General features: G+C 42.9%; 1 protein-coding gene across 3 annotated transcripts; it reads left to right on the top strand.

Annotated features, from left to right (window-relative positions):
• Positions 1–7972: 7972 nt before the first annotated feature.
• LOC115777626 (apoptosis regulator BAX-like) lies at positions 7973–22971 on the top strand. 3 transcript variants are annotated; one of them, XM_030725547.1, is made up of 7 exons: positions 7974–8161; positions 8299–8329; positions 12640–12754; positions 16738–16899; positions 17258–17396; positions 18260–18364; positions 22629–22971. In XM_030725547.1, exons 3-7 carry the CDS (start codon positions 12747–12749, stop codon positions 22767–22769), a joined length of 555 nt encoding a protein of 184 aa, XP_030581407.1. In that variant the 5' UTR covers positions 7974–8161; positions 8299–8329; positions 12640–12746; the 3' UTR covers positions 22770–22971. The 3 variants fall into 3 exon arrangements, with proteins under 3 accessions (XP_030581406.1, XP_030581407.1, XP_030581405.1); XM_030725546.1 differs by lacking the exon at positions 12640–12754 and having other exon boundaries at positions 7973–8152; XM_030725545.1 differs by lacking the exon at positions 12640–12754 and having other exon boundaries at positions 7975–8161.
• The last annotated feature ends 1079 nt before the right edge of the window (positions 22972–24050 follow it).

The following is a 24050-nucleotide window of genomic DNA, read 5'->3' on the forward strand; positions in this document are numbered from 1 at the left end:
ATTCACTTTTTGGCACGACACTGGTTAAAAGGCGACAGAGAGAGATGTTTGTCTCAGCTGTCACACTGAAGCTCAGTCAGCTCCTGCTGCAGGTGCAGCTGCAGGTGAGGTGGAGCATCATCAGGGTCAAACAGCAACACGTCCTTTTCAATAGCTGCAAAATCACAAAAATGGTCATTGAACTCACCAGAGAGGGATGTGATAACTGCTGTATACCGCTTCGTTTGCACACCTGTACTGACAACCGTGACCTCCCACAGAGCTGGAAGCAGGTGGTGCAGGGCTCCTTTGTGACAAGAGTCTCTGGAAAAGTTGCGGCTTTGTTTTGAGGGGTGTCCCCTCCGTGCCAAAGTAAAGTCCATACGCATAAAGGGAGCGCTGTATGTACACAAAACAGGGCGTCAGTGAAGAATTTTGGCCTTCCTGGCTGTCTAGAAGAGTCTCCAAAAGTCACCAAAGTCACTAAAATTTCTCACTAGTCGCTTTCTGGAAAAAAACAAGTTGCTAGGGGTTCTGAAAAGTCACTAAGTAGGTACCACTGTGTGTCACCTCTGACCCCCACCCAAGCCACAGCGTCACACAGCTTGGGCTGTGATTGGTTAATCATTCAATCTTCTTCTTTTTGAGGTTTTGAAGCAGTTGGCAGACATCTGTTACACAACACTGCCTCCATGAGTTAAAAGGAGGAACTGCACGCTGAGTTGTATTCTATACTTGTGCTGACGAGCTAAAAATAACAAATTTATGGACAAGATGCGCGGGCCATATAAAATCCAAGCTTGGGCCATGTTTGGACCGCAGGCCATACTTTGGACACCCCAGACCTATGGTCTCTTAGTGGGTGGTATGGTATTTTACGCCACCACCTCCCCATCTGAATCCTGAATCCATTTCCATTAAACCTCTAAAGCATCCATCCATCCATTCTCTTCCGCTTAGCCGAGGCCGGGTCGCGGGGGCAGGAGCCTAAGCAGAGAAGCCCAGGCTTCCCTCTCCCCAGCCACCTCCTCCAGCTCATCCGAAGGGACCCCAAGGCATTCCCAGGCCAGCCGAGAGATATAATCTCTCCAGCGTGTCCTGTGTCTACCACGGGGCCTCCTCCCGGTGGGACATGCCCAGAACACCTCACCCAAGAGGCGGCCAGGAGGCATCCTAATCAGATGCCTGAGCCACCTCAACCGGCTCCTTTCGATGTGGAGGAGCAGCGGCTCTACTCTGAGCCCCTCCCGGATGGCCGCACTCCTCACCTTATCTCTAAGGGAGAGGCCAGCCACCCTTCGAAGGAAACTCATTTCTGCCGCTTGTATTCGCGATCTTATTCTTTCGGTCACTACCCAAAGCTCGTGACCATAGGTGAGGGTAGGAACATAGATCGACCGGTAAATCGAGAGCTTCGCTTTTACACTAAGCTCCCTCTTCACCACGACAGACCGGTGCAGCGTCCACATCACTGCAGAAGCAGCCCCGATCCGTCTGTCGATCTCCCGCTCCCTTCTCCCATCACTCGTGAACAAGACCCTGAGATACTTGAACTCCACCTTTTTCCGGCTGAGGACCATGGCCTCAGACTTAGAGGTGCTGATTCTCATGCCGGCCGCTTCACACTCAGCTGCGAACCGTTCCACTGTGAGCTGGAGGCCCCCCCCTGATGAAGCCAACAGAACCGCATCATCTGCAAAAAGCAGAGATGAGACTCTGAGGCCACCAAGGAAGAAGCCTTCGTCCACCTTGCTGCACCTCGAAATTCTGTCCATAAAAGTTATGAACAGAATCGGTGACAAAGGGCAGCCCTGACGGAGTCCAACACCCACAGGAAACGAGTCCGACTTATTACCGGCTATACCTCTAAAGCATTACCTACCAAATAGTTTTTTGTTTTTTTTTACAAGAAGGTTCCTGACTGAATGACATAATGCTATTATGCATTTCATCTGAGAGACAGCATGGCATAGGGTTGGTATTAGGTTTTTGAAATACTAGATATAGAAATACTAACTTGGATGACACTAACACTTAGGTTAAGGTATGAGAAATAACCACATCATCGAAGCTAAATAATGGATTCACTCACTGAATCCATGAGTGAATCCAGTCAATTTTATAAAAAATTGACTGTTTTATATAAGGTTGAAGCATATTACAAGAAAGGAGGCCCATTAGATGCTTCATATTGGTTAAGTTGATCCTATTATGTTTGAATTTGTATTTTCCACCTTTAAAAAGATCAGGGCAAATATTCTTTAACACAGAACCTCACATAATAAAAGAAGTGGTCGGGCTTTCTGTTGCTGTGATGATTTTTTTTGATGACCTTTGCCATTGTGAACGTTGTAAATGCATCATGACTGAAAAAGATAAGTGTAGTGTTTTTAAAAACTAGCATATTGACATTGTCCACATTTGGGTAAACTGTGTCAGCCCAATAACAATATATCATGACGCTTAGTTGAGATGTTAAAATTTATAATTGATTTTTAAACTTATTTCAATTTTTCATGTAGAAATAATGCGCCAAAAAAGTCAGTGTGACACAACATAATGTTTGTGCAGTGAGATCCCATGTTAGGCCACAAGGACACCTCCTCCCTGGTGAGATGGTTTAGTGTGGCATCAGCTCTTGTCTTGGTAGAAGAGAGAAGAAACCACACTGCCTATTGTCCATCTCAGCATTTACTTCTTTTTTCCTTCTCATTTACCTCAGTTTCTATGAATTGCCTGTCTGTACAGCAAGCATATAAAATTAAAATTAACAATAAAAACAGATTAAACCAGTGACCTGTCTAGTGGGTACCCCACCCACAACTATGAAATGGATGGATGGATGATTCCTTGCTGACATTTTCCATTGAAATCCAGGAAAATGAAAAAGGCAAAGCTAAAAGAAGGATTTTTTTGTTTTTTCAGCTGCAGTCTGAGTATTTAGTGTATTTATTATGTTTGTGCTGTCATTATCTGCAGGTGCTGATTGGAGGTCCATCACCTGCATGAGCTAAATCTTGACCTGGTGTACTCAGCTAAAAAAGCTCTCTTTGATTTTCAGCTAACTTGTTCATGCCACCTTTACCCAGCTCAGTATGTCCCTGTTGTAACTGATTTCAAATTAACCTCCACCACTCCTAAGACCACTAAAAACTGTAATGGACAAAAAGCATTTAATTAACGAACCAATAACTCACTAAGCATTTTCAGTTAACTAAACACCTCAAAAAAGGCCTTCATGTGATGCACACAGCGAGCTCACTTAAGACTCACTTAAAGCAGCAGACCATAAAATAGCAGTTAAATAATTTCTGCTCCATTTCATACACAGCCAAGTCTCACAGAGTCACGTTCCCACTTCCAAACATCTGGAACCTGTCAGAGAGGTCAGACCTAAGTCAGGAGAGTGGGTTTTCTTACAGATTCGAATAACCATGCCCTCACGATGAACTACAGAGCACAGAGGGTTAGTGAAAATCCAATACCATGAGAGATGCTCTGTACAGCAAATAGGAAGTGATTCTGGAAACAGTTTAAGTTACAGCAAAGTTTAATAACCACTACAGTCAAGAGTGTTCATTAGCTGTAATTTTATATTCACTGGAGTGGCTCTGAGTGGATGGATGGATGGATGGATGGATGGATGGATGGATGGATGGATGGATGGATGGATGGATGGATGGATGGATGGATGGATGGATGGATGGATGGATGGATGGATGGATGGAGCAGCTCTGAGTTCTCCCTGCCTGTCTGTCCTTACACTGAAACCTGGAGCACAGCAGCAGGACCCAGTGACAGCAGGGGTGACACTGAAGCCAAAAACAGGATGAACAGGTGGTGGACTGGTGCTGATGGTGGCAGAGTTCTCTACAAGAATCGGATGCCTACCTGGACATCGGTGGATGTGGACTGGACCTACTGCAGGTGGACTCGGACACTCGGAGATTTTCAGTTTAAAATTCATGCTCTGGATTTCAGACATCATAATTTCCAAAATGTTGATTTCAGTCACTTTAAATCCATTTAGTTCAGTTTGAAGTCTTCAGATCATTTCAGCCTCATCTTCACTCAGACATTCCCATCATCTCCAGGATCAGACATTTTTCCATCCGTGAGCTTTTCCAACACGACCAATGATCAATCATCGATCACTGATCAGTGTGTTCTGTGTCTAAAGCTTCATCCAGATCAGTGTGATGTAACAGTGATGCTGCAGTAACTACAGTAAATGTTTCAGAGGAACTGACTGACAGTCTGACAGCTGCAGCTGCCTCATTATAAATCCGTGACATCATCGCTGTCTCCGTCCTTACAGCCTGTTGACGAGTGAACGACTGTAAAAGCTTCATGTTACAAAATAATAATAATAATAACAAAATAATGAACTAACATCTAACTGGGATTTCAGTGCTTGTAGAAACAAACGTCTGCAGATGAATTCACTCCTCTGACGCTCTGACAGCCACTTTATGAAGGAGGAAATGAATGGGAGTGTCAGACAGGTGGTTCAGGTGCAGCAGGAGGGGCGGATAATACGGGAAATTTTCTGCCGCTAAAAAAAGAAGTGACATCATCGCCTAATTTGCATAATTGTTTATTTGGATGTAGTTGCAATCGAGGCTGTAGGAGAGATGTTATCTTTGGAGAGACAAACAGTGTAGAAAAACCACCATAAATATGTTTAGAACTACAAATGAACTTTATGAAATAACTTAATGACTTTAATGCTTTGCCTAGACCCACATTACATAGATCAATTTTGTCCCGTATTGTTTAATGTTAGAATATCAAATTTAACTAAAACACTGTGGGGTGCGACTGCCAGCTACATTCAACCCTCCTCCTTTATCTGGGCCACTGTTGCCAACTTGTGTAAGAAAACTCGCTGTCGCCTCTCAAAGGTTGAGAAAGGCCGAAGCGAGGACCGGAAGGTAGGAGCGGAGGGAGCGGGTGGGCAGGCTCGGTGTTTAAGTGAGGATGGAGGGTGGAGGGTGGAGTCAAAGTGAGGTAAACCTGAGGCCGCTTTTAAACAGCATAGCTCTGTAGTAGCATAGCTCACTTCTTTGTTTTGTCTCATTGTGTTTTGGAGCAGTCAAACCCATGGTTCTTAGCCTCATAGACGAGAAGGGTGCACAGATTTTGTGTGTGTGTGTGTGTGTGCTTCTCTGTATCAGCATGTTGAACTAAATCAGCATGGTGAGCACATATTTCACACTCGCAAAATCTGGGGAATGCCTTTGGTACGTCTCCCATTAGGACCGCAGCTACTTTCAGAGGTGTATGCGGACACTATTTATTTAATTTTTTTTTTGGGGGGGGGGGGGGGGGGGGGGGGGGGGGGGGGGGGCGACAGGCGGAGGGGAGGTGAAGGAGCACAGGGGTACATAATCAGCGCCGTTCCTCTGTTACTGATCATTTCATACGCACAGCTGTTAAATACAGAAAATGCAGGAAACGGGGGCTGGGAAGGGACAAACTAACTGCCACTAGTCTTTTGCTTAATTATAGAGCGCCGAGAGATAATCAATGAGTTTCACTCGGAAATAAAGTCAAGCCCAAATAAGCAACTCCACGTTCAAAAATAAGCGCAAAAAACCGCAACCCGCGACTCGCGAGATTTGCAAGTGACTTTAGAAAAAAACAAGCCCAAAGTCGCTTATAATAAGCGGACTTCGCAACACTGATTAAAAAACGGGAAATTTACGGGAAAATAATAATACGGGAAGACGGCGGGACAGAGGGGTAAAATGACAGGTATGCAGTGGCATCTATCTCCGCCTGTGGCCAGCTTATTATACCAGCTGGGTATCTGAGGACCAGGAGGGGGTATGTATTGGTGGTCTGGATGTTATTCCCATTGGTAAGCTGGCTACTTAGAACCTGTCTTACCTACAGAAGGCATTTCGCTGTGGCTGACCTTTGTGCATATTTATCATTGTTCATGCTCTTCTGTGGGATACAGGTGCTTGTACCTGTCTTGCATATCTATTATTCTGCCTTCTGGCAAGTCCACTTTGCAGCCATTTGGCCACACTTATCCAGTTTGAATGACAGGGCAATGTCCATCCTGGTGCGGTAGATCAGTGAGTTGATGTGTCAATCCCTCCTGGCATACAGCTTGATGTTATCCACGTACAAGAGGTGGCTGATGGTTAATCCACTCCTGAATCTACATTCATATCTGCTCTTTGCAATGAGCTGGCTTAATGGGCAGAAGAGCAGCGGAGACAATGCTATATTCCCCACTTGATGGTAACTTCTGCGATTGCCTTGGAGTTGGCTTGCTGTGTTGTCTTTCAGTCCTTCCACAGTCTACCTGCTCTTAGAGTCCTGGTGCAGCTGAGAAAACAGTTTGGTGGTGTTGTACCCTCGTGGGGATCCTTCATGATCGGGACCCTGTGTTAGCCAGTCTGGATGAGTAACTGCTGTTAGCAGCCTCCTTCCGGACCGGAGAGGGGTGAAGGTTTGTGTGGGGGTGGGTGTGGTCACGGAGAATGCAGGTAGCTCTTTGCCTGCATCTGCTGGCTCAAAGATGTTACCACCAAGACACATGGTGGTAACCCTACATCCACTTAGAATTTGATCTAAATAAATTTTTTCTGCCATCAGAGGCCTTGAATATGAACTTCTATGTGATTATAAACTAGAAAAAAGGCCCTTAATCCTGTCAAATTTCCATAAGCAAAGGCTGTTGGCATGGTCGTTAATTTATAAACAACTTCTCTCCACATCGATGCTTCATTTGGAATAATCAGCATATCAGATACAAAAATAAATCCTTATTTTTTTAGTTTGTGGTTTGACAATAACATAATTTTAGTAACCCAGCTACTAAATGATAAAGGAAATCTATTAAATGTTGTAATATTGCTACACCAAAAGAATTTGCCATTGTAATGAATCCTGTTCCTGTACTGTCACTTACACCACAATAGCATCAGTGGGTCATATCCTTTACATCCAAAAATAAAAATCTTTATATTAGATCATTATTTCAAACAAATATCACACTAACCCCACTGCTGTTCACCATTGGTGTGGTCTTTAATTCAATTCAGGTTTATTTATATAGCACCAAATCACAACAGTCGCCTCAAGGCGCTCGTTTGTGGTCTGAACTGGAACAGGTGTGGAAGCTCCCACACCTGCTGACTCACCTGGTGACACACCTGCTAACAAATACAGTGAAGGAAGTGTGGTACAAGCTGATTCATAGATATTACCCTGCCAAGCATTACTTGTTAAAATTAAAGCGAGATATAAGTGTGAACTGTTGTCTGTGTGAGTCTGAACTGTAGTACTGTGACAGTAACTGTAGTACTGCAGTAAACTGTTCCAACACTTTACTGCCTCCTTCTGCACAGAAGTACGCACCTGAGTCAAAATGAAGACTGACTCAGATTTTTCTCTTGGTTAGAATAAATAAGTCTGATAATAATTTTAGGGAAATACCATGTACACAATGCTAAATGTAGCCACACGAATCCTTCTTTTTTAATATTTCCAAAAAAACTGAAAAACGCTTCTGAGTATTATTATTATTATTATTATTATTAATAATAATAATAATAATAATAATAATAATATCATTATTATTATACAGGAAGACGGGCAAGAAGCACAAATGCAAAAACAGAGTGATGAGCAGACAGCTGCAAACAGAAGGTCTGAAGATCAGTCAGTGTGTTTGGATCAGAGTCGTTATTTCAGGGCAGTGTGGTTCAGTTTGTCTTCAGTGTGTGGACGCTGCTCTCACTGCGAGTATCATGTTTTCAAAATGTTGTAATGGCCAAATACAAAAAATAATAACTGTTGTCTCTTACCTGTGAACGGTAAGCCCATGTGATCCAGCACCGCAGTGACGCACCTCTGTGTTTATGTTTGCCACATCCAATATGGCGGCGATGTTAACATGCGAGTCAGCGCGCAGTGCGGCGTCTACGTACGCAGGTACAGCACGTGGAGGCCTCGGGCTGATAGTTTCCGGCTTTTTTAGACTTCGAGGAAACACCGGCTGACGTAAATTGACATCGCTTTGTTAGGTGGCGCTTTTTTTTTTTTTTTTTTTAAAGTTTAATTAAATTTAGTTTAATGTGACGCCAGAGGAAGAGGCAGAGTTTGTTCAAGAAGTTTCTCACTTCTCTTCAAACAATGGCGTGCGAAGGAAACGGTATGTCAGGTAAGCTTGGTGACTCAGAGTCAGATTATTCTTGTTTCATTGCTGCCTTTAGTTTGTCTGCGGGGATCACGGAGCCGCTGGTGTATCGTTGTTAACGTGCATTCCCAGCTGACGCTTGTGTTTTTGCTCCTCCGCAGATGAGAGGATCGGGGAAGCCCTGATCAAAGAGTGAGTTCCTTTAAGTACTTACATTGTAGCTCTTTGTCGCTGAAGTTTAGCACGCAGTCACGGAAGGGTGCCCAAAGCAAAGTGGTCAATAGTGTTTTAATGTTTTTAATTTAAGCATTTCTTTGGTCTTTAAGCTACAACAAGCTGTTGGATTAATGTAAAAACGATCGTGATTTTCACCTCGCAGTCACAGCAAACTGAGAAAAGCAGTCAAACTGTGTAAAACGATGACTTTCATCATTGTTTGGCGAACAGTCCTTTATTAAAATAGTTTATTATTCAGTCATTAGACAGTATAAAAAGGATAAAGGGTCATGCCGATATCTCTGTGGGTCCTGTTAGAGACGGGCCTGTGAGCTGTCTCTCCCTCTCTGAGCCCGTGTTCCTCTCTAACATTCATACTGCTGCTATCTACACACACACAGTCTGGGTGCTGCGAGTCGGCCTTCATCATTTGGTCTCGTCCAAGCTGGTTTTTCATGACTCAGATTCCTCTCATAAAGCCAAAAAGTACATCTTCTCTCCTGATGTTTCAGTTTGTCACACAGAGCAGTCTTGTACATAATAACAGAACATGGTGACGTTGGTGATGTTTTAATTGTACGTACTGTGGCCAAAACTCCAAGATAAGATGAGACTGAGAAGTTAGTCTGGCACTTTCTAATGCTTAATGTACCTATTTATTTATTAAAGTGTCTGTTGTTTGCCTCAGCCACTTTATTAATCCATTTCCTGGAGTTTACTTTTAAACATTTATCCTTTTATTCAAAGGTGGAGAGACCCAGGCTCTCTCCACCTTTGGGTCTTGAATATATATGAATATATATATGCAGGTAATATATTTATTACAACAAATAATTATACATTTTATAACCCAATCCTCCAATGTTACTGTCCTCATCTAAATGAAGATTTGTTGTCATTACACAGTAGTGTTTTCTTTTTACAGTAAATCCCACCAGTTATAAAACATGTGTCATATCTCATAAAGAAGTTAATGATAAAGCCCAATAAACTCTGAGGGTGTGTCTGCCTCTGAAATGTTGATATCTTCAAGGTGTATTCCCCACAGCAGGACTCAGACCAACACCATCAGTTTCACAGGTGGCAAAAGTACTGACATTCTGTACTTAAGCAGAAGTACAAGTACTTGTGTTAAAAAATACTTTGGTAAAAGTTGAAGTACTGGTTCAACTTCTTTACTTAAGTAAAAGTAAAAAAGTACAGGCTCTGAAATGTACTCAAAGTAAGAAAGTTTACTTTCTTACTCTTTGGAGGATGTTTCTACCTGCTAATTTTCTGTAAGCTAACTGAACCTCATTATATATTATTGTAATAATATAAAATAATATTACATGAGAATTCAAATGTTATTCCAATCTAAATTTTAATCCTAATGAATGCACTCAGCTTGAATCTGTTATGTAGGACACAAACTGTGAAAGGGAATTTAAACACAGCTCTGTTCTCTGTGTCCTCCATAGTAGAGGGTGACTGTGCCTCCACCTAAACACCAACATGAGGATACTCAGGGGTTACAGTGGGATTCAGAAGGTGGAGGAACCCTAAGATCAGCTGTAGTGGCTCTGCATGGGGAGAAGAATCACAGCTTTCTATTGTAGCTGCAGTAAATGATGTTGGTGTGCAGGCTGTGATCAGCTGACCTGCTGCTGCTGCTCTGAGGTTTACTGCTCTGTGTGGATGAAGTGAACTCACAAAGATGTAACCCAGTATTTCACAGCTCTCTGAGCTGATCTCCATCCCCTACACTGACAGCATACAGGCTGTAGAAATGTTGGATTCAGTGAATGAATCTCAGCATCAGCAGCTTTGATTCAAACTCATCTCTGCTGCACTGATGTAACCTGTAACTCTGACCATCAACACAGCCTCTGTGCACCAACACAGAGCTTTACTGTAAATACAGTACAACAAGATAACCTGTTTATCACACACTAAACTGCAGTATTTTCATACAATCTTTGAATAACACAAAGTCAGCATACTTCAGTTTATTTTCCAGTCCTTACCTTTAAATCTAACCTCTCTTCTTCCTCTCCTGTCCTCTTTCTCCATCTCTGAGTGAACTTCTCTCTCTTTGCTCTCCCTGAAATACAGCAGCTCTTCTTTTAGCTAGCAGACACACTGTGTGACAAACTGCACACACTTTGTGTGTTTGCTGATATTTGTTGAGCATTTAGAAACGTTGCATTTACCTGCCACACGTTACTCCCTTTATGCTCGCTCCTCTTCAGTAGCGCTAGCTAAGCTGTTTATGTCCCACGAGCATAACTTACGGACTCGGTCCGGCCCGCTGTGACCCCTGATTATAGCGCTATAAATGATACATTAATTATATGGGTTTGCGTATTTAATCCCTTTGTACCCAATAAGCCGGTGATGGAGGACACACAGTACGATTGTCTCTTATCTGTTATTATTCCTCCGTTTAGGCTCAGATTGTTTGATGTTTGACGGAAATGCAAACTTTACTCTGACGTGTTAAAAAGTAACGAGTCTGTTTGAAAATGTAAGAAGTAGAAAGTACAGATACTTGTGTAAAAATGTAGGGAGTAAAAGTAAGAAGTAGTCAGAAAAATAAATACTCAAGTAAAGTACAGATACCTGAAAAATCTACTTAAGTACAGTAACGAAGTATTTGTACTTTGTTACTTTGTCAGTTTATTCCTATCACAGATTGACACCACAAACCAAAAAAAAAAACAAAACAAAACAATTTAACCAAAACTTTGAAAAAGTTCTCCGTAATGGGCTTCATTTCTTTTTGTGGGAATTTGTATCATTCAAACTTTTCCTCCCAGGTAACTAATAATATCTGAGTAAAATACAAGATAATATTATAAAACTGGACTAGAGTTATTCACGTTTTTCTACAGTCTCTAAAATATGTAATATAACACAGTAATTTTACAAAACTTCATCTGCAACTTTTTGACATTTACAGTGTATCACAAAAGTGAGTACACCCCTCACATGTCTGCATATATGTAAGTATATCTTTTTATGGGACAACACTGACAAAATGACACTTTGACACAGTGTAAAGTAGTCTGTGTGCAGCTTATATAACAGTCTTCATGTAGAGCAACAATTCATCTTTAAGGTCCTCACAGAGTTCTTTGCCATGTTGGAACTTTCAGTGACCAGTATGAGAGAGTGTGAGAGCTGTACTACAGAACTGGACACACCTGCTCCCTGTGCACACCTGAGACCGAGTAACACTAATGAGTCACATGACATTTTAGAGGGGAAATGACAAGCAGTGCTCTATTTGGACATTTACGGGTGTAGTCTCTTAGGGGTGTACTCACTTTTGTAGCTGCTGGTTTAGACATTAATGGCTGTATATTGAGTTATTTTGAGGGAAGAATAAATTTACACTGTTATATAAGCTGCACACAGACTACTTTTCATTGTGTCAAAGTGTCATTTTGTCAGTGTTGTCCCATGAAAAGATATACTTAAATATCTGCAGACATGTGAGGGGTGTACTCACTTTTATGATACACTGTACTTATATTGTGGAATCAGTTCTCTATAGTTCAGCACATCCTTTGAGAGTGGTTTTAAAAACAGGGTTTGACTACACGAGTTTATGTTTTAGAACCCAACATGCGAACTGCGGCCTGCCTGGGATCAGCACATGCTGACAGACACATTTTCCACATTGCATCAGGTTGGGAACATTAGTCCTGTGCCATTTTAACATTACAGAGTTGCAGCCTGATAATACATTAACACAATGTGGCAGCATTCATTCAGAATGTACTGTGAGCAGGGTGTTCATTCAGGCATGAAAGGAAAGTAGTTCATATGAAAGGGGCTGGAAATAGACTTCTAACAGTAACTGCTCAGATCCCAGAGTGTGGCTGAACAAGGAAGTCCTGTCCCAAAGGGAACGTCCTGTACTGAATGGTGGGGGACAAATACCTTCTATAGACCCTTTTACTCTTTGTAAACAATGATGACGTAGGTAGCGATGCACGTGCATTTTGGAAACGGAAATACGACAGAGTTCAATAGCTTTTCAATCTACGAGAAGTCAATGAAAGATCGTGAAAACTACCTGCGAAAATTAAGCGGCAACCGACTCCGTTCCCTGTGGTATGTTAGCAAGTGGCCCAGTATCTGTGGGCGGATATATACGTGTGTTGTGGAGAAATGTAGCCTATACACTGGAGAGAAGTTGCTGCGCATATAAGTCACTGGATGCTTACAGTTATGTTGTTTGCGGTCGTTTACCGCACGCCAAATATCATGACACAGACTCGGAGTTTTGTGTCTTGAAGGCAGAAGTTCTTCCAAGCCAAAGACAAGGAAGCAGGACTGCTGTGTATGAGGCTCGGGTCATTGTAAACAAGTCAGAGAACTACGTCCTCACAGCGATTGTACCTGCATGACAGCGTGAGTACTTTGTCAAACTGCTTTTCTAGCCTGTTAAGAGTTTTCTGTATGCAGATATTATTGATTAACAATGAAAAAAATATACACTGCTCAAAAAAATAAAGGGAACACTCAAATAACACATCCTAGATCTGAATGAATGAAATATTCTCATTGAATACTTTGTTCTGTACAAAGTTGAATGTGCTGACAACAAAATCACACAAAAATCATCAATGGAAATCAAATTTATTAACCAATGGAGGCCTGGATTGGGAGTCACACACAAAATTAAAGTGGAAAAACACACTACAGGCTGATCCAACTTTGATGTAATGTCCTTAAAACAAGTCAAAATGAGGCTCAGTATTGTGTGTGGCCTCCACGTGACTGTATGACCTCCCTACAACACCTGGGCATGCTCCTGATGAGGTGGTGGATGGTCTCCTGAGGGATCTCCTCCCAGACCTGGACTAAAGCATCTGCCAACTCCTGGACAGTCTGTGGTGTAATGTGACGTTGGTGGATGGAGCGAGACATGATGTCCCAGATGTGCTCAATCGGATTCAGGTCTGGGGAACGGGCGGGCCAGTCCATAGCTTCAATGCCTTCATCTTGCAGGAACTGCTGACACACTCCAGCCATATGAGGTCTAGCATTGTCCTGCATTAGGAGGAACCCAGGGCAGACCGCACCAGCATATGGTCTCACAAGGGGTCTGAGGATCTCATCTCGGTACCTAATGGCAGTCATGCTACCTCTGGCGAGCACATGGAGGGCTGTGCGGCCCTCCAAAGAAATGCCACTCCACACCATTACTGACCCACTGCCAAACCGGTCATGCTGAAGGATGTTGCAGGCAGCAGATCGCTCTCCACGGCGTCTCCAGACTCTGTCACGTCTGTCACATGTGCTCAGTGTGAACCTGCTTTCATCTGTGAAGAGCACAGGGCGCCAGTGGTGAATTTGCCAATCCTGGTGTTCTCTGGCAAATGCCAAGCGTCCTGCATGGTGTTGGGCTGTGAGCACAACCCCCAACTGTGGACGTCGGGCCCTCATACCATCCTCATGGAGTCAGTTTCTAACCGTTTGTGCAGACACATGCACATTTGTGGCCTGCTGGAGGTCATTTTGCAGGGCTCTGGCAGTGCTCCTCCTGTTCTTCCTCGCACAAAGGCGGAGGCAGCGGTCCTGCTGCTGGGTTGTTGCCCTCCTATGGCCTCCTCCACGTCTCCTGGTGTACTGGCCTGTCTCCTGGTAGCGTCTCCAGCCTCTGGACACTACACTGACAGACACAGCAAACCTTCTTGCCACAGCTCGCATTGATGTGCCATCCCGGATGAGCTGCACTACCTGAGCCACTTGTGTGGGTTGTAGAGTCTGTCTCATGCTACCACGAGTGTGAAAGCACCACCAACATTCAAAAGTGACCAAAACATCAGCCAGAAAGCATAGGTACTGAGAAGTGGTCTGTGGTCCCCACCTGCAGAACCACTCCTTTATTGCCAATTACTGCTAATAATTTCCACCTGTTGTCTATTCCATTAGCACAACAGCATGTGAAATTGATTGTCAATCAGTGTTGCTTCCTAAGTGGACAGTTTGATTTCACAGAAGTTTGATTTACTTGGAGTTATATTTGCTACTTTCCCACCGCCGAGGTTCGGGAGTCGGAGCAACGCCTAACGGTTCAAATTACGGCTCCGGCTCCGGAACCCTGTTGGTGGGAAAGAGGCCATTGTGTTGTTTAAGTGTTCCCTTTATTTTTTTGAGCAGTGTATATACTGTTCCAGTCACACTGTGAGACACGCTCAACCATTAATATGTGAGTCTGCTCAGACTTTTGACTGGCACTGCATTTTGTAATCTAAATATTAATTTAAAAATCAGGACTCTCTGAGTCCAGCGATGCCTCACCTGTAAACAGCCACACTACAGTTTAAAAGCTAAACAGCCCACCAGCTAATGCTGTTTACTTTAGATACCTGACATCCCAGTATAAACAACGGAAGATAAATAACTTTACCTGATATAAACGGGCGCTTCAAACGTGAGCATTTCTGATCGTGTCCTCAGTCCAATTTTTATCAGTACATTTGATGGTTTGCAACCACAGATGCCTCCGTTTTCTCTCAAACAGCTGTGATCCCGTAGGATTCGGTACAACTTCAGTGCACTTTTGGTAGAGTAGAAATTCTGACAGCCAAACACGCAACAGCAGACATTTTGATGCTGATATCGCTTTTAAATCACGTTTAAATGCTGCACAGTCTCCTCGTTCTTATTGATTTGAATGGAGTAGCAGTTCACTTCCGTTGCCAAAATGTGCGCAGATCCTTTGATGACATAGGCTGTAAAAGGGTCTATATGGGTCAGTGTTACACTCCAGTTTTCTAATTGGCCACAGTCAGCCATGACTGGTGACTGGCACACATGACATCTATCCGAAAATGTCTGTCAGTTTCTGTGTACAACTTTCAACTATAGGTCAATACAACAAAAAGGAAGGCATCACCACCTCGTGGTACCATTGAATAGTTGTGCATACAAGTTAATTATTTCACTGAAATTATTAAGAGGACAGAGCATAAATTGACAAAATAAAATAAGAGTTGTACCGTTACACACTTAATGAGCAGTGAAACACTACACTAAAGAGTAGAGCCCATCCATCCATCCATCCATCCATCCATTTTTCTTCCACTTATCTGGGGCCGGGTCACGGGGACAGCAGCCAATGCAGAGAAGCCCAGACCTGCCTCTTCCCAGCCACCTCCACCAGCTCATCTGGAGGAACCCCAAGGCGTTCCCAGGCCAGCTGAGAGATATAATCTCTCCAGCATGTCCTGGGTCTGCCCCAGGGTCTGTTTATTTCCCCTTAAATATCTGTGAATGATGAAAGTTAGTTTGCAAATTACTTTTCAGCAAGAACACACTGTATCCATTCTGCTCAGTCTTTTTCCTCTTTCCTCCCATTCTGCAAAGTAATGGCAGCAGTATTTCTTTCTTTCTTTGAGTACGATAGCGAGACAGACAGAACGAGTGTCTTGTTGTGGATGATGGCAAATTGTGCGGAACACTTCCCAAGGGAAAACCCACCAACCTCAAAGTCCACCTGAGACGAGCGCTGCTACAGAAACCCATCTGAACCTGTGCACTAACCTACGACATAACCTAACACGCACCTCTCAAGAAATGTAACTACGAGCCGGGTCCTCCATAGACACACATACGTAGAGGCCTCATTGAGCAGATTGGCCCTTGCTGTGATACGTCAGCACATCCGCCATATTGGCTGTGGTAGCTCTCTGCTTTTGAGTCCTGTGAATTTCCAGCTACTTTTCACTGCAATTAATAATCAAAGCATCAATATAAGGACTGAAATGATCAGAACAGACATGAAGGAATGAAAAAAGGAAAAAAAACAACAACAAAAAACTAGAGGGACAAAGCAGCTCCATAAAGACATGGATGAGCCAGTTTGACTGGCCTGCACAGAGTCCTGACCTCAGCCTGATAGAACACCTTTGGGATGGATTAGAGTGGAGACTGTGAGCCAGGCCTTCTCTCCAACATCAGTGTCTGACCTCACAGATGTGCTTCTGGAAGAATGGTCAGAAATTCCCATAAACACTCCTAAACCTGTGGAAAGACTTCCCAGAAGAGCTGAAGCTGTTACAGCTGCAAAGGGTGGGCCCACATCATATTAAAGCCTCTGGATTAAGAATGGATATTACTCAGGTTCATGTGTGTGAAGGCAGATGAGTGAATACTGCTGGCAGTACAGTGTAGTTACAAAGGGGGAGCATAAGTCCATTCGACAAAGAGAGAACCATTCACACTTACATTCACACCTATGGTCAGTTAACTTAACCTAAGTAAGTTTGTAGGATGTGTGAGGAAGACGGAGTGCAGGGCGAGAACCCACAGGCCCACAAGGCTACGAACATGTTTCAAAAGTTTAATGTCTGTGTCTTTAATGAATAATCTGCACTTTCTGGCAGAGTCATAGAGGAAGAGCTGAAGGATGTGCCCTCGGAGGACATCCCGCCTCTCACTCCACTGACTGAGGTGAAGACCGAACAGGAGAAGAAGATGGTCATGCAGCTGAGCAAAATGATCCGTATCATCGGTGACAGAGTGCAGGATGACAAGGAGTTCCAGGAGTGAGTATCCACTTTATCCCAGAGCTCATGTTGGGAATCTGCTTTAGTACAGTGATATTGTAATTATTGAATGAGTGCCACTGATTAATGTAGGCCAAATGAACATTTGCACTAATGTAGTTTGTGTTTATTAAGTAGTGATAACTAGACAGCTCACTGAAGGAGGCTCTTCCAGCTAATCCAGGTAGGGTGTAAAAGGCAGCTAGGTGCTTTGAGGGGTTGTTGGTGTGTTCCTTGTGATGTACAGATCAGTGTTTAATAAATGCTTTGTCCTCAGTCTGCATCTGTCAGTCAGCCTGAATGGTAATGGCTGTAAGTGATTGTTCAAAGATTGTTCTCTTATGCTGCTCTGCTGCAGTGTGATAGATGGTGTGGCTTCTGCCCCTGGCTCCAAATCAGACAATTTTCGGCAAGTGGCAAACAAAGTGTTTGCAGATGGAATCACCTGGGAGAAGATCGCTGTGCTCATCTATGTGGCTGGCAGGCTTGCTGTTAAGGTGGGTTGGCTTCAAAAGCAGTTCCTGTTGTTCTGATGACGTCTTTATTGCTTAATGTTCTGATAAATGCAAGACTGCATTCTAATGACTGCAGCCTTGCATTTCTCAGGGATCACGTCTATCAGAGAGGGTTATGAGCTGATTCACCATCGCACCAAAACAGCTACAGCAATGGTGTGCGTTGCGTGCGTGCATGTGTGTGTGTGTTACTAGTTCCAGCATGAAGAGAAGGTAACTTGTTTATATACTAACCTTGGGGGGGTCTAGGGTCCCTGGATGGAAATCCAGTCAGGAGTCAGGGACCTGTGAACTGAGGGTGTGGATGTCATTCCAAACTCACGTCACAGCTCAGGTGTGGCCAACATGAAATGTGTTCAGATATCAATAAGTGAATAACACAAGAGTAAAGCATGTCTCTGAAACAGTCTGGTGTTACACTAGTAACCACAGGAACAGACTAAATATTGGCAGTATAGTGTAATCAGCACAACTTTTGTTTATCAACTGTGTCATTGATAAACTGGTGGAAAACCTCAGGATAGACTTGAATCTGTCATCTCTGCATGAAATGGGTAACAAAGTACCAAAAATCTGTGGACATGAAGCTTACACTGAGGCACAGAAACTCATTGAAACAGTGTGTGATGTGATACTGAGAGCTGATGAAGAAAATTTCAGAACAAGAACTATAAAATGTTTAAACTTATCATAGTTTCTATATTTGCGCTGGGATTGCCTGAGCTGAGGGAGAGTTTTGACTCATTGGTGATCCATTTGGGGGGGAAGGGTAGACACCATTTTAAAGGAATGCCTCTGCTGCTGTCCTCCACCACTTTAACATCACCTCTGTGTTTGTCCATCAGATGGTGGAGGCTCGTCTCCCGCAGTCTGTCAGAGAGGTCCTTTCCTGGACGGTGAGCTTCTTCAGAAACAACCTACTGAGCTGGGTTCAGGAACATGGAGGATGGGTATGTTTACACTTATTTACCTTCACTGTCTTTTGAGACATGTGTGAGAGAATACAGAAGTGCAGATAAAGTGCTGTTATTCATTTTTATTCATATTTTCAGTGAAAGCAGTTTGTGTACAGCAGGTTGTCTCGATGAGGCACGCTGTTATTAACAACTGACAATGACAAGTTTGAGTTGGTCATCATCTTATTTATTAAATATATACAGGATGACTGTGTCTCCGAGCACAGTCTCACAGCCTGGAGGAGACTCCAGGAGAGCTGGACAGGGCCGTAGAAGGTCCTGAACCCACCAGCAGGACCGGTTCTGATTGTTCAGTGTCAGTTCTGTTCTCAGTTACACAGAGAGAGAATAAATGAGTCAAAGTCACACTGTGGGTTTTACACAGGCTAGGCCGACTCAAAGTACCTTACAGTCAAATGAAAACATCTAGTGGAAATTAAAAAAAAAAAAAAAGTCCAGTGTTTTGTAATAAATGGACCGGGTCTTATATTTTAATTTATTCAAACTTTATTTAACCAGGAAGGTCCCACTGAGATTAAAAACCTCTTTTTTTCAAGGGAGTCCTGGCCAAGATAGGCAGCCACAGAATATAAAACACCCTTAGAGAAATTACATAGTTAAAATACATGTTCAAAGACATAAAATAATTAACATTTTACAACATAAATTAAGTAACACAAGTTATGGAATCAGCCACAAAAGTCTGCAGTTTTGATTTAAAGGCACTCAGTTTCCAATCTTTCTGTAACCTCTTCCATGAGGAGGACGCAGAGTCAACAAAAGCCTTTTTCAGTGCGAGCAAAAGGGACAGAAACTGATCCTGAGAACGAGTCAGTGAGGAGCAGCGCTTCTCAGTGTGATTAAAGCACAAATATAGGCTGGGAGTAGCCCAAGTAATGCCTTGTAGATAAAAGTGTACCAGTGACAGGATCTACGGATGGACAAAGCGGGCCACCCGAGCATATCGATCACAGTGACGAGTCGATACCTTACAGTTGGTGATAAACCTGAGAGAGGCATGATAAACAGTATCAACCATCTGAAGCCATTGTGCAGAGGCATTCATATACAGCAAATCTCCATAATCCACAATAGTCCAGAAAGTTGCAGCAACAAGATGCTTTCTTTCACTAAAAGAAAAACACAACTTGTTTCAAAAGTAAAAACCAGCTTAAGCTTCAACTTCTTTAAAGGTATTTCACATGTGGTTTAAAAGGAAGAGAATCATCAAGTAGAAGACCCAAGTATTTAGAAGTATGCACCAACTCTATTATATAGCACTGTTCTACTGTTCTAGCACTGTTCTCGAGCACTTTTCGAGCACATTTTATACAACATGCCTCTTTCACACAAGCCCGTTTTTCTACATCTAAACACTTTCTATCACACACCCATGAACGCGTCGGGACCAACTTGTGGTTCTGTATCGTGTCCAAGGATAATTTGGCATGCAGACCGGGGCATGCAGGGATCAAACCACCAACCTTGTGATAGATAGAGAAGACCTGCTCTACCTCATGAGGCACAGCCACCTCTATATACAGGTGCTGGTCATAAAATATCATGAACAAGTTGATTTATTTCAGTAATTCCATTCAAAAAGTGAAACTTGTATATTATATTCATTCATTACACACAGACTGATATATTTCAAATGTTTATTTCTTTTAATTTTGATGATTCTAAACATCTGGAGTGCCCAAACACCGATACAGTTCTTTTATCCATGTTATCGGGTATGCTGTGGACTCACGGTACTGCCCTTCAGGGATTTGTGGACTGGTGTGATAAATCATGCCTTGAACTGAATGTCAGCAAGACCAAAGAGATGGTGGTGACTTTCTCAAATAAGCGACTGGAGTCGGCTTCAACTACTTTAATTCATGGTTTATCTGTTGAACTGGTGGAGGAGTAGAAGTACCCAGGGACTGTCTTTGACAATCAGCTGAAATTTTCAGCCAACACGGAGGAGATGATCTGATTATCTGGAAATGCCGTCAGAGACAGTATCTTCTGAGGAAATTCAATTGCTTTGGTGTGAATAAAAAAATTATGTGGATGTTCTATTGATCATTTATTGAGAGTATTATAACCTTTTCCATCATCTGTTGGTTCTAATCAATCAGTCTTCAAAACAGGAACATTTGCAGAGGACCAAAATTGTCGGACTGCCACTCAGAAATCTGTTATCAGTATACGAACTTTTAACACGTAGACTAGCACATCGGATCACCCAGGATCCTTCTCAGGTTCTTTATTCAGTGTTCGAATGGCTTCACTCAGGTCGTAGCTTACATTGTCCAGCATGTAAGACACAGAGAAGGATGACCTTTGTGCCCAGAGCTGTTCAGCTTCTTAATTGTAGTCTCATGCGGTCCTATGCTGAAGGCATTAATTATTTATTAGAATTAATATTAGCTGGAAATGTTGGATTTATTAATTGAGCTGGATTAAGTATTATGTATTATTATTATTATTGCAGTAATTATTAAGCAGGTGTTATTGTTAGCACTAGATTATTGGTACACCTGCTTGTCATTGCTATATATAGAGAGGTTTATGATGGTGTTATATATATATTTATTTAAGTATTGACTTGTAATGTAGAATGTGTTGCTCAGGCTACTGGCATTGCATTGTGCTGTTGTGCTCTGTGTGCCATAAATTGCCCCTCGGGGATGAATAAAGTTTTTCTGAATCTGAATCTTAATCTGAATAACTGACAACTAATGAAAACCCCAAATTCAGTATCTCAGAAAATTAGAATATTGTGAAAAGGTTCAATATTGCAGACACCTGGTGCCACACTCTAATCAGCTAATTAACTCCAAACACCTGCAAAGGCCTTTAAATGGTCTCTCAGTCTAGTTCTGTAGGCTACACAATCACGGGGAAGACTGCTGACTTGACAGTTGTCCAAAAGACGACCTTTGACACCTCGCACAAGGAGGGAAGACACCAAAGGTCATTGCTAAAGAGGCTGCTGTTCACAGAGCTCTGTGCCCAAGCACATTAATAGAGAGGCGAAGGGAAGGAAAAGATGTGGTAGAAAAAAGTGTCCAACAACAGGGATAACTGCACCCTGGAGAGGATTGTGGAACAAAAACCATTCAAAAATATGGGGGAGATTCACAAAGAGTGGACTGCAGCTGGAGTCAGAGCTTCAAGAACCACCACGCACAGACGTATGCAGACATGGTTTCAGCTGTCACAGTCCTCGTGTCAGAAGCGTCTCGCCTGGGCTAAAGACAAAAAGGACTGGACTGCTGCTGAGTGCTCCAAAGTTATGTTCTCTGATCAAAGTCAATGTTGCATTTCCTTTGGAAATCAAGGTCCCAGAGTCTGGAGGAAGAGAGGAGAGGCACAGAATCCACGCTGGCTGAGGTCCAGAGTAAAGTTTCTACAGTCAGTGATTGTTTGGGGTGCCGTGGAGGGTTCCATGGAGATGCAGATTTCATTTTCTAACAGGACTTGGCACCTGCACACAGTGCCAAAGCTACCAGTACCTGCTTTAAGGACCACGGTATCCCTGTTCTTCATTGGCCAGCAAACTCGCCTGACCTTTAACCCCATAGAAAATCTATGGGCTATTGTGAAGAGGAAGATGTGATACACCAGACCCAACAATTCTGAAGAGCTGAATTCCACAATCAGAGCAACCTCATAACACCTGAGCAGTGCAGCAGACTGATGGACTCCATGCCACGCTGCATTGCTGCAGGAATCCAGGCAAAAGGAGCCCAAATAAGTACTGAGTGCAGTACATGCTCATACTTTCATGTTCATACTTTTCAGCTGGCCAACATTTCTAAAAATCCTCTTTTTGTATTGGTCTGAAGTAATATTCTAATTTTCTGAGATCCTGAATTTGGGGTTTTCATTAGTTGTCAGTTATAATCATCAAAATTAAAAGAAACAGACATTTGAAATATATCGGTCTGTGTGTAATGAATGAATATAATATACAGATAAATCAACTTTTTCATGATATTCTAATTTTATGACCAGCACCTGTGTATATATACACAGTATTTTATTCATCACAGGCATAAAGGTTAAGCTAAGTGATTCCTGTCAGTAGAACCAGGATTTTCCTAAAGTTAAGGAGTTGTATTTATTTTCTGTTTTAAGTTGTACACAGTTCTTAAATGTAAACAGCTGGTGATTTATGATGCACAAATGAATGTAATGACTGGCTTGGGTTGAAAAAGTGTGTGTGTGTGTGTGTGTGTGTGTGTGTGTGTATTCATGTCCACAGATCAACAGTTTCTCAGAGCTGGCGGTTGTGTCCATGCAGAGCGTGTCAGTGAGCTCTCACAGCTATGGCCTCATCATCATCTTCATCGCTGGCATGGCTATAGGAAGTTTGATCACCTGGAGGCTAAGCAGACAGTCCTGAGGCTGACACACACACAAACACGTGTACTCAGGACTGGCGTCTCTGGATTCAGCCATCTTTGTGTGACCACTTACTGTCTTTATCAGTGCTGACTTTTTGGGGAGGGGTTTTAGTTTTTAAATGTGTCTTAAGTACTTAACTCTTCTTTTCAATGTTTTCTGATGTCATCTATGCAAGGAAACATTAAAATCCACAAACAGCAGTGTTGCTGTAGTTTCACAGTAGATGTCAACGCTTAAATGTTTATGCTACCAAACGCACTTTGCTGCCGGGTCTTCTGAACCAAATGGCCCAGTTCATCCGGTCATCCTGTTTCCTGCCTGAGGAGGAAAAGATATCCAAGAGGACTAAACCAGGCTTCTCAGAGGGAATGCTCTCTGCCGATCACTGACCTGCAGGGCAGGGCTGAGTTTGTTTAGTATAGGTCACAAAAATATATATTTAGTCAATTTCTATTCATCTTACTCATAAAAACATTTTTAAGCATTTTAAGTTTACAGCTGTTGGCATCATTACAAAGTACAGTTTCCAGGACTGAAAGTGCTGTTCCTGTAAAGTGCAAGGTTAATAATAAAAAAAGATTTTTCATACCATAAGAGTGTATATGAAGATGACACGACAGCTCCCCAGAATAGAAGCTAAAGCTATGGGGGAAATGATGACTGTGTGTGTACACCAATAGAGCATAACATTATGACCACCTGCCTAATATTGTGTTGATCCCCTTTTGCTCCCAAAACCGTCCTGACCCATCGAGACATGCTCTCCACTAGATCCCTGAAGGTGTGCTGTGGGATCCTTGAAGCTGTGAGGTGGGGCCTCCATGGATTGGACGTCCCACAGATGCTCAGCTGGATGGAGATCTGAGGAATTTGGAGGCCAAGGCAACACCTCAAACTCGTGGTCCTCAAACCATTCCTGAACCATTTTTTTGCTTATTGGCCGGGAGCATTATCCTGCTGAAAGAGGCCACAGCCAACGGGAATGCTGTTTCCATATAAGCATGTACATGATCTGCAGTAATGCTTAGGTAGGTGGTACGTGCCCAGGTAACATCCACATGGATGGCAGGAACCATCACACTGCCTCTGCCGTCTTGCTAGTGATGTCTTTGTGTCGAGGCTTTGAGGTGTGTGTCGAGTTCTCCAGGAAGATTTTTGTGAAGTGCGCATCGAGGCTTGTGGTGACGACATCTGAAGCCTCGCAGTCACCTGACCGTGACTCATTCAGGAAATGGCTCATGGGTTTGGCATGCAAGTTGCGCATAGTAATTAGTAATAA

The sequence above is a fragment of the Archocentrus centrarchus genome, unplaced genomic scaffold, assembly GCF_007364275.1.
Source record: "Archocentrus centrarchus isolate MPI-CPG fArcCen1 unplaced genomic scaffold, fArcCen1 scaffold_58_ctg1, whole genome shotgun sequence".
Lineage (NCBI taxonomy): Eukaryota > Metazoa > Chordata > Actinopteri > Cichliformes > Cichlidae > Archocentrus > Archocentrus centrarchus.

Bases quoted from the DNA above. Each gene is read 5' to 3' on its own strand.
- LOC115777626 (XM_030725545.1), top strand. From the start codon at position 8,134: ATGGCGTGCGAAGGAAACGGTATGTCAG. The intron at 16,900-17,257 runs GTGAGTATCCAC...GCTCTGCTGCAG, and splicing joins GATGACAAGGAGTTCCAGGA to TGTGATAGATGGTGTGGCTT. The intron at 17,397-18,259 runs GTGGGTTGGCTT...TTTGTCCATCAG, and splicing joins CTGGCAGGCTTGCTGTTAAG to ATGGTGGAGGCTCGTCTCCC.